Genomic DNA, 11175 nt, shown 5'->3' on the forward strand with positions numbered 1-11175 from the left:
AGATTTAATTCAATCTGCGTATTAGTAGGAGAAGACAAAGAAAGTTTTGGTTTAGTTAAGCCTTTGGTAAGATTTGATTTGATTTGTGTATGTAGGGAATGCAAGAAAAGTTTTGATTTAGTTGAGATTTCAGTAACATTTTATTTAATTTGATTGAGTTAATGTAGTATGTGCTTTTTAGAAAGTATAAATTTGGTTAGATTATTTGAAATTCCTCTATTTCTATTGGTTTTATTTCTTTACAGCATCGATTAAGATTAACAAAAAGAATCAACAAGAAACAAAAGTGGGAGGGATACATGGGGAGAAAAATCGGGGAGAAGGCAAGGCAAACCCACCAATTCCCTTTCAATAGTAGATATTTCAAAATATTCTAAAAAATATAAAAATAATATGCATCAAACATTTAAATAAATCATCATAAAAGAAAAATGTACTCACAAAAAATGAGCAGATACTTTTTTTTTTGCATTTTTAATAAAAATATGGCATTTCAAAACTTTCACACATTTATAAAAATGATCATGACATTTAGAAAAATATTATTTACCATCCACAAAAATGCTTACATGCTGAAAAAAATTATTCATGGCATTCTCTCAAAAATGTACATGAGAAGTGAAAAATTGTTTGACCAATATTTTAAAATGTCTATGACATATAAAAGCTGTTAGTATGCATTTAAAAACAGAGGCACAACACTTATGAAAATGTTCACATGTTAAAGAAATTGTTTGTGCATTCAAAAAAATGTTCACCTATTTAAAAAAATGTTTATGATTTTTTAAAATGTTCTAGAAATATAAAGTTTTGTTTATGGACTCTTTTTAAAATAGTCATAACATATACAAGATAGTTATACCATTTTTTTAAGTGTTCATTCCACTTGGAAAGCGTTCATAAAAATGTAAAATTGCTATTCCATCAATTTTAAAAAATTGTTCATGACGTGTAAAAAATCTTCGTACAATGAAACCGAAAACGATTAAAAGAGTTCATAGATTTGAAAAAGGAAAAATTCAGAAACCTTGCAATGATAGAGACATTCGGTGAAGTATGAACAAGGATGAAGAAAACGACAACCGTGTAAGAAGCCAAAAAAAGTATAAAAAGCGTAGACAGAGTTTTTTTTTTCTTTTGCGTCCGCACGTTTATTTATCTTTTAACACAGTGCAACCGTACATGCTCACATACACGATTATTCTTTTGCGTCCACATGGTTATTTATCTTTTTAACATAATGCAACCGTGGATGCTCACATACATGCATATACACTCGTCACTTTAAATGTACACATGCACACCCCAAATTTATGAACACCTTCAAGATACTAAGTCGACATCACATCTTGAAATTGGCGAAGACAGAGTTGTAAGTAAAGATTTCATGACTTTGAATCTACAATAATGACACGTGAGTATATGCAAGTGAGTCATAACAAATCCGTGTATATATAATACACACACTTATACACTTGACCCACACACAAACAACATAGCACGTGAGTTTGGCCCCTCATCCAATCCGACGTGCGCAGGAACAGTAAAACACGACACATGAGGAACGCATGCCCGCTCCATAGCACGTGAGCTGAACGTGCTCTACAGCAGCGCCGCCGACATGGCCGGGCTTGCCGCGCCCACCGCTGTCTCCTCCTTCTTGTCCTGCGAAAGGAACGGTGCCTCGGCGTTGGCGTCGGTACAGTAGAGACACGGGTGCTGCTCGAACCCCTGCTCTTCCAGCACCGCCCTGGCCTTCTCCACGAGCTCCCGGTTGCTCAGCGGCGCCGGGTGCGCCGCCAGCACGCTCTGCACCGCGCTGCTGAACGCCCCGCATGCCTTGCCTCCGCTGGCCTCGTACGCCGGCACGTCCGCGGAGGTCTCGTTCGTCTGGCACCCGCTCAGCAGGATACCCTCGTCCGGGCGCGGCGGCGTTGGCGCCGGTGCGGGCGTGGTGGACAGGGTGCTGCCGTTGCCGCTGCCGCCGTGAACGTGGAACTTGGCGCTGGCATCGGCGCCGAAGAGCGCCACGAGGTGGTCGGCGACGTGGTGGGAGGAAGGCATGCCCGAGACGGCCGAGAGGTGGTCGAGGAGCACGCCGTAGGGAAGGAACCGGGCGGTGCGCGCGGTAGCCGTAGGCGGTGCGCCGGGGCCGGAGCCGACGGAGGGCCCGATCTGCTCCTTCTCCAGGTCGATGAGGCCGCCGCTGTGACACGAGTCGGACACAATGGTGAAGCTCGCGCCCGGCGGCACCCGGTCCACCAGCTGCCGGAAGTCCACGTCCGTGATGAGGTTGAAGTCGGTCGGCACGATCGCCTCCTCCTCCGCGCCGCCGTCGCCGTGTCGCGGCGGGACGAGCGTGCCGTGGCCGCTGTAGTGGAAGAAGAGCACGTCCCCGGGGGCGGCGCGGGCGACCATCTCCGCGAGCGCGCGCCGGATGTTGGCCCCCGTCGGGAGCACCTCGGCGCCGCGCCCGTCGGTGAGCACGGCGACGTCGGCCGGCGCGAAGCCGAAGCGGGCGACGAGGGCGGCCCGCACGGCGTCGACGTCGTTGATGCAGCCGCGGAGCTCGTAGCGCGTGCCCACGTAGTTGCAGCCCACCAGCGTGGCCAGCCTCTTGTTCGTCTCCCCCTCCATCTTCTTGCGTGTTCCAATCCAATGGAGCTAGCTTCGTCACCTCAGCGATGGATGAAGAGACCAGCAGGCTACCGTGTGCAGATATGCGAATGGCCCCGACGATCGTGAACTCGTTATGTAGATGCTTCCTCTCTGTTGCTTAACTGTGGATGCAATGCAAGAAACGTGTGCTCGGGGTTAAGCGATCCATTTCTGTATATCGTTTCTGATATATTTCCAGTTCGCCCAATTTTAAGCTCGTCTGGTAGTGCATCCTACACTAGTATGGAAATACTTAGGCTAGACGCCTCATCAAGGACGGTTTTTCCATATCTTCGGCGTGGGCGGTTTTGCGAATCATTAATCGGTCCACATAGCACGAACAAGATGAAGGTCACATCGCAGGTTGAGATATCGTCCCTCGTTCCTTTCGAGTGGGGGAGAGAGCTCCCTTGCGTGCAAGAAATGTGTAAGCTATGTGTCTTACACCTAAATAATCCGGTCTGCCTTCAAGCGTGTAAACCTCCCAGTTTACGTCTCTCTAGCATATGCTTCAGCTTGGCTTCCATAACTACCCAAGTTGCCTAAATGTCAAGTTAAGTATCCTCCGATTAATTTGGATTGTGCTTGCTTCTACGCATGGATCGATCATAAACGGTGAGATCGTCAAGATTGATCGTGATAATTAGGACCACAAATATGGACATGAATTTCTGGTGGCGATGGCGTGTAACCAATTCCACGGGAGCTCTCTGATTTTTTTTAACACAGTGCACACCCAAGAATATGACCCTCAAATTTTGTTTTTGTTTTTCCATGAACAAGATTTCACTATTCAGTTTTTTAGGAAAGTGAATAACATTTTAGTTTATTTTTCTGAGACAAAAAATACAAGATTCTATTTTTTTAGGCAACAAGATTTTAGTTTTTTTTTTGCGAACCAACATGTGGTTGGATGGTTAGAGTGACAGTGGTATCCCCAGCCCACTAGGGTTCAAGTCCTGGTGCTCGCATTATTTCTGGATTTATTTCAAGATTTCCGGCGATGCATTTTCAGTGGGAGGAGACGTTCCCGTCGACGACGAGGCGCCTACGGTGACTTCGTAAATTTCAAGATGACGTACCGGCTCAATTTCTCGAAGGTGCTCATAGGGGTAGGATGTGTGCGCGCGCGTTCATAGGGGTGAGTGTATGCGAGCATGTATGAGCGCTTGCGTCTGTACTGATGTTAAAAAAAATAGATTTTGGTTTTTTTTTTTGAGACAAACAAGATTTTAGTGAAAACTGGCGTCCATATGTTTCTTAAGAGCCCACTGGCCTTCAGATGGGACTTTGGGCCACAAAAGCCCATCGTTTATGATCCTATCCGTGACCCGGGCACGAACCGCGCTTCTCTGTACGGGCGGAAAGGCGTGGTCGGACGGCGCTACGAAACGACTCGACGAGCGGCGCCACAGGCCTCCGACAGCGTCATCGCCGGGCGCTCGCACCGCGGCGGGTATGAAGCCCCGTCGGCGAAAGCTGGAGGAGTGCCGTCGGCTTCGAGCACGCCGAGCAGGCTCCAGGTCGCGGGTACGAAGCGCTCTGCCCCTTCTCCTAAGTCCTAATCACAACCCGAAGATCCAATCCGCGTTTCACCACCACCATGACCACACCCATCGTAATACATAATCGTTCAGCAGCTCGCACCGCAACGGCGACCCACTACTGCTGTCCGTCAATCGCAGCACCCGTCGCCTGAACTGTTTTCCAGAGTTCTCTGTTTTTCTCCTCCGACCCGAAGCAGGGTGAGGGCAAACGGCGCCCCCCAATTGCATCAAGAAACTGAAAGATTCAGATTACCTCTATTCCTCCTTACTACGTACTACACATAGGTTAGGAGAGCGACGGAGCAATACAAGACTGCAATCGATGGCCCGATTGGCCGACCGATCGATTGCTTTAGGTCACAGTGCCAACAACACTGCTACATCTATCTACAAGTACAACAAGAGAAGACTCTTCAGTCTTCACTCTTACAGCATGCCAGTGCCACACAACCACACGCATTGCTCTATATAGCACTACCTAAACAGGTACTCTGTCAGGTTTTACTTGTAGTGTTGTGGGACTGCCAGGAAAGGCTTGAAGGTCAGCAAGAGCCCAAGGACCTCTGTCACGTTCAGTAGAAGGAACACCATCTGATCACCTGAAAACACATGAGGAATTATGAGATATGTACTATACAAAGCGACAGTGATACACTCAAACCATATGATAGAAATGCTAAATTCCGCCTGGTTCAGTTCTATGGAAAACAAAACTGGTTTACATTGTACTTTAGTGATCTAAACGCTCTTATATTTCTTTACGGAGGGAGTACTACCTATTTTTGGTTACCGTAATTTAGTGATTATAACACAACAGCTTATACTTTAACCATTGAGAACTGAGAAAACTAGTGATACTGCAATTGATGTATTTCCTGGAACTGCACCATTTTACCTGGAAAGAACGCTGCATGCTGTCGCTTCTGTGCCCACGAGAATCTGCAATCACAAAATGTTTTCAACAATAAGTTTATCTTCTTTTTTGCAAAACAGATTTATGGTTATTAGAATTGCTTCAGGATTTTAGATTTATCTTCAGGTAACACAGCCACATGGGTTCACTACACTAGCAAAGTAATAATAAGACTAGCATTGATATTAATGATTATGGATAATAGCAGCATCTCTGTGTTTACTGAACCAGTATTTCCACAACAGTCCCATTCTTGGGCAGAAACCATTGTTCAAACTGGGAAGTTCAGATCATCAAATACTTTACTCTTCTTTATCTTTCCAACAAATAGGAGATTAAGAAAGCAAGACTACTTACAGAACACCTGCCCCAGCTGGAGCAACAGACTTGAACAAAGACATTAACGTTGTGGCTATTCCATTCGCAGCACCTCTTTGCCCTTGTGGCTGTCCAAAATAAGATCCAACTCAAATGAGGAATTTGTTTATACATCAGTGAATTGGACAAATATTGTTTCTGTGAGAAAGATCTCGGGCAGTGTTCCAGTGAACTGAGATAAGTTGGCCACGTACCACAGCATTATTTTGTAGAAGAGAAGTGCCGGAAACTCTAGTTATCTGATCAACATCGCAGCGATGAGCATTCGTGAAAGAAAAATATTTGAATTAGACTACCAAGTGTACATTCTTATCTATGATGATTTAGTGGCACATGTATGTAACCATCAGCTAGAAGTAAAGATGGCTTAAACCTTAGGAACAATATTCTCGTAAAGTACTTACAGCAAGAACGCTTTTAATCATTGCTGCAATATAGAGAGCCAGACCAAGTCTTATTCCTGACAAGTGTGTCATAAAGGGATAAGCAGCAATAATTGGTATAGACAGGGCCTGCAATGCTAATGGTCAATTTACAAAAATAGGAGACAGTGAATTATCAAGTAAACTGAAATTGGCATAAAGAAAAAGAGTGATATTAGTAACTCACAGATGCGATGCGGGTTGAGTTTACAGGTCCTAGCGTATTATTGAGCCAACGATAAACAAAGATTTGGTATACAAGAAGACTGACACCTACAGTGAAACAGATTGCATGTTTACAGCTTAAAAATAAATCACTAAGAGGTATGCAAAAATGTTCAAAACATTAGGGAAGAAATAGATTAAACTATGCTTACCTGCCACTGTAAGAACTTGACCGACATCCTTAGATGAAAAGCTAAGTCCACCATATTTTCTACCACTTACAGTCCACAGGGAAAATATCTGATGTTGAATTGTAACAAATAACGGTTAGAAAATTTAATCTTGCATGCAGCAGATGAGTTTGCATGAAAAATATGTATAAATTTTAGATACAATGGGTCAAGAATTAATATATTTTCGGTTTTAAAAAAGAACTAATATATTTACTGCACCTAGATCTGCAGTATCCTTTTGGAGAACTTCTATATATCATGATTTCATCATACTGTATATTACCTCACTATATGCAGTGTCATGAAGGGAGAAGACACAATATGTGATAATTGACGACATCAACGGCCAATTTTTCCATAAGCTCTTCTTAGGTGACTCTGTACTTTCCTGAGTTGTGCCAGCTTCAGCCGTTTCAGCTCCCATTTCAAACTTCGCGTGCTTGTGTAGTGTTTCCTGTTTAGTGCATCAATGTGAATACATAGCATTCAAACAAAACTCAATAGATTTACATATACAAGATGCATAGTTCAGGTTGTACATACCGGAAGCCATATGCAGCTTATGAGGGCGAAGGTTGCGAAAATTGATATGCAAAGACATGGAAGAAGATATGGGAACCTGCATGATTGGGATCACGGACATGAAAATGGGCAACTATTTATGCCATTAAGTATGAACAGTTCAATGATAGGAGAAATGAGTACCTCCCAAATGTTGACTTGTCATGGAAAATGTGTGGATATTGTTTGGCTGGCTGGTAATAAGTAGACAAAAATGGTCAAATGAAAATCTCAGTGAATGTGATTAACGCTTGTGATATTACCTGAGCAAGGTAGCCCCCAATTGCTGGGCCAATTATAAGGCCTAATCCCCATGCTGTATTGACCTGAATGTTTATGAAAGATCAAACTGAGTTCATGTAATGTTTCACATAGGTAGTTAAGTGTTTTATGTCGAACTGAATTTACAATTGATATGCCCAAAGCTTGTTCGTCATCCCGGCAAACTTCAATGGAGTAAGCCTGCATCCCCCGTGTAACCATAACATTATCGAAATAGACATTTGACATGATTAACAAAAACAGCTGTCGTTCATTCCTGCAACTGTCCCTCGATTTTTGTTTTTTTAAGTTACCTTGATTGGTGCTAGAAATCCGTTTAGTGCACCAAGAAGCAACCTTGTAGTGATAGCCATCCAATATTTCACACTTAATCCGAATAAAGTGTTGAACACAATGCTGAAATGTGCATGAGGAAATTAGTGTACATTTTTTTCTCTCTAATAAAAGACAAGGAAATGAAAACTAAATGTTGTGGTAAATTTTCATCCGCTTGGAGGGGAAGATATCATCACAAATACTTACACCGTGAAAAGTGAAAATACAATTACAGGCTTTCGTCCGATGCGATCTGCAACCATGCCCCAAAAGATCGATGCGAAACCTCTACCAACCATATATGATGCACCTACAGGAGAAATGTAACAGTTATGTACCGAATATTGGCGTTATTCTGAAACAAAGTATGCATGAGTTTCGTTGCTCATTGAAACTTTTACTATGTATGTAGTACAAAATTAGAATTAACGTTGGTACATTTGTGAAACAAAGACATGTGCATCAACTTTGTTGGTACAGAATGGCAGTTATGTAGTACAAAAAAATCTTACCAAGAAATCCAGCATAGAATCCAATATCTTCTTCTCTTTGAGCAACGTGCAAGTCTTGTATCTGATTTAGAGAAGGGAAAAACCTGAATACTTTCATTTTCTATTTTGCAAAATACATAACTTAGGAAGATAGCAGATCATAGGGGTGCAAAACGAGTGAATAACTACTAACTGGAATATCCGTTTCAAAAAAACTACTAACTGGAATAGGCCTATTGTTAAAACGGGACACAGGGAAAGGAGTTTCCTGCCTACAGTCGGGTTATAAAAACGTTCAGGAAAATAAAAAGAATAGTTGGCTGGTGATCACTAGGATACGGACAGTTGCTCTCCTTCATATATGCCACTGGATTTTGCATGGCATCTGCTTTTGGCCACTCGGTTTGTATCACTGACATGCGGATCCGTCCGAACATTAAAAAGTGGCAAAAACAGATGAAAACAGCTTACTGGCAAAAAGGTAAATTTCGCATAGTTACAAGAGCGTCTTATATTATGGGACAGAGGGAGTATCTTAAACTATCGACGAACCGGACATGTCTGGGCAGTTCGAGACTATCATGCAGTGTTATTTTTTTAGGGTGAGGTGGACTATTATGCAGTCTTAAAACAAACACCGAGACAAAATGAATACTGAATGAAGAAAATTGGCATGGGCATGTGAAGGTAGACTCACCATGAAGTAGAGAAACGGGAACAGCGACGTGATCGGCAAAGCTGAAAAAGATAGATAGATAGAGACAAGAGGGACGGACAGACAGGATCAGTTATGTTGGGAATACAACCGAGTAATAACATTATAATATGTCAATTATATACGGAGTATGTGCTCCAAGAATGATACCACTACGAGCAAGAACTGAGGCAGAACGCAGAAGCATTATTATTTAAGAAATGAGTACGTGCAGTGGCTATAAGATAAGACCGAGAGAAGGGATGAATTAAGAAATACTCCAGCTCGCAGGAGCAAGACAAGACAAGACAAGAGCAAGATCGACCATGCCAGTACCAGTAATTTAATCCTCTTCGTTTTAGACAGGGAGGAGTATATACTGACATGATGCAAAGGTGGTGATCCCGACGAAGAAGAGCTCCTTGTACGGGGTCCCCGTGCTGCTCTCCTTCCTCCGCTCCATGGCGCACCCGGGGCACCCCTCGTAGTACACCTTGGCGGCGGCAGCCGCCGGCGCCGGCGCCGGTGATGGCGACTCTCCCATCCTTCTCGGCCAGACGACCACGACGACGACGGCTACTCTGAGATGATGGCTGGCTGGCGGAACGGGACGACGGCAGGTGCGGCGGGCTGAGCCGGGGAAGGAAGGAAGGAGGAAGAGGCGGCTGGCCGGGGCAGAAGAGGAAGGACGAGCGGCGGCCGATGGAGTCGGAGTGGGGGCTAGTTGAAGAAGCTTGTCGTGTGGATCGTGTCTTGGTACGTGTGCCCCGCTTGGCAGCAGACGGCCGGGGCACCGCGAGAGGGACACGTCACGGCTCAGGAGCGGGCGCACGGGCGGCGTGACGGACAGCGGGAGCCACCAGCGCACCAGAGGTCCAGACAAATCCAGCTTACAGTACGTACGTAGTTACTGTCACTGAAGCTGGCAAACCAACTGAGGGTGAAGAAGGTACGTACCCCAGCGATGCACTGGTATATATAGAGAGAAAGTGCCAGGTGCAAAGCTGGGCTTACGGTTGTATGCATCGTTCTGATGCGAAGGCCGGGGCTAATTTTTTTTCCAAAAAAATAAATACAAAGCTGAGATTTCCGGGGTTGAAAAATAAGATACGAGCTTGGTCGTCTCTCCTTTAATTAGTTATTTTACAAGTTTACTTTACTTAAAAAGGATTTAAGGTGGATGGAGTATATATGAGTATTGTACTTGAAATCGAACTGATGCATTCCATGGCTTACCTTATTATAACGAGTAAAAGCAAACAAAACAGTTTCGGAAATATTCCAACGGCCTGACCAAAGATGAAGATGCCACCACCATTCACCAGTCTCGTCCACCACATTTTCTTTTCCCCACAAAAACAAAAATGAAACGCCTACTGGTCCATCACATCTTCTTTCCCCTGCAAAAATAAAAGAAAAAAAATAACACGTCTACTCCTCCATCACATGCACAGTCTTTCCCTTTTCCCTGGTCGGAAGTGATCATCTTGGGTATCCTTTTGTCACCCAACATAGTGGTTACTGTCACGGATTAATCTGCAGACTTCGCGACAGCCGATCAGTTCGGCCATGCATGATAAGTAAGCATGATGCCATTGAATGAACACAACCAATCCTATGAATCATGCCACTTGCTAGAGTAGTACGTAGTCGGTGACAACAGTTCTTCATTCACAAGCCGGAACTCATCACAACGGCAATTTTGACGAAGATCCGCACCCAGTTACTCCCTCATTCGTTTACTTATTTTATGATGGAGTGAATACGTACTCCCTCCGTTCGGCAATACCGTTGGAGAAATGAATGTATGTAGACATATTTTAACTTTATATGCATTCATTAATATCTATTTCTGCGATAAATATTGTCGGATAGAGGGAGTACTAATTACTTCTGTTTTTCTTTCTTTCGAAACTTCTACTTTTTTCTAAACTTCTATACTTTGCGGGGACAGTGGTGGATGGGCCAGTGGCAGGAGTAAGGACATGTCTTTGGGCCGAATCTTATTTGTTTGGATCATTCACGAGCGGCTGCGTAGGTTTAATCTTTTTTTTTTGAACAAAACATGGCACCAACAGGTGCTTAATTCCATTCCAGCTCTTTAAGAAAAAGTGTACATGAGAGTACACCAAGGCCTGAAGTAAGAAGAAAGCAATACGGCCATTGGAGAAGAGGAGTACAACAGATAGGTTGAGCGGCTACGTAGGTAGGTGACTGTGTGTGTGAGTGCGTTGCGACGCGATGGTAAAGATGCTTTTACAACATCTCAAAAAATAAAGATGCTTTTACAAAAGGCTAGGTCCAGGGCTTCACATGCCGAATTATTTCTTCATCATGATCGATTCGATCGTTTTCACCGGCATGTTGCCTGGCTAGCTTTTGTCACCCACTGATCCGTGTCTTGATCTAATAAAGCAGTGAAATCATCTTCCTCTTCTTCTTTTTTTCTATTATTGTGGAAGCTTCCCCCTTTGGTTCCGTCATGATATATGCCAGTAATCTCTGCTTGGGCAGAA

The 11175-nt window shown here is 43.8% G+C and overlaps 1 protein-coding gene across 1 annotated transcript; it reads right to left on the reverse strand.

The window, feature by feature from the left end:
- Positions 1-1373: 1373 nt before the first annotated feature.
- LOC123120454 (protein ZINC INDUCED FACILITATOR-LIKE 1) lies at positions 1374-9609 on the reverse strand. The gene is made up of 18 exons (XM_044540448.1): positions 9044-9609; positions 8663-8703; positions 7987-8047; positions 7682-7784; positions 7453-7555; positions 7286-7339; positions 7141-7203; positions 7022-7071; positions 6860-6935; positions 6600-6770; positions 6296-6383; positions 6106-6191; positions 5901-6008; positions 5691-5735; positions 5476-5564; positions 5101-5144; positions 4711-4804; positions 1374-1978 (listed from the first exon to the last, which is right to left on the reverse strand). Exons 1-18 carry the CDS (start codon positions 9201-9203, stop codon positions 1603-1605), a joined length of 1812 nt encoding a protein of 603 aa, XP_044396383.1. The 5' UTR covers positions 9204-9609; the 3' UTR covers positions 1374-1602.
- Positions 9610-11175: the final 1566 nt, after the last annotated feature.

This window comes from Triticum aestivum, chromosome 5D (genome assembly GCF_018294505.1).
Source record: "Triticum aestivum cultivar Chinese Spring chromosome 5D, IWGSC CS RefSeq v2.1, whole genome shotgun sequence".
Taxonomy (NCBI): domain Eukaryota; kingdom Viridiplantae; phylum Streptophyta; class Magnoliopsida; order Poales; family Poaceae; genus Triticum; species Triticum aestivum.

Excerpts from the sequence above, each read along its gene's own strand:
- LOC123120454 (XM_044540448.1), bottom strand. The coding sequence starts at position 9,203 with ATGGGAGAGTCGCCATCACCGGCGCCGGCGCCGGCGGCTGCCGCCGCC. Across the intron at positions 7,204-7,285 it reads AAGCTTTGGGCATATCAATT|GTCAATACAGCATGGGGATT; the intron begins GTAAATTCAGTT and ends ATAAACATTCAG. Across the intron at positions 4,805-5,100 it reads GCATGCAGCGTTCTTTCCAG|GTGATCAGATGGTGTTCCTT; the intron begins GTAAAATGGTGC and ends ATGTGTTTTCAG.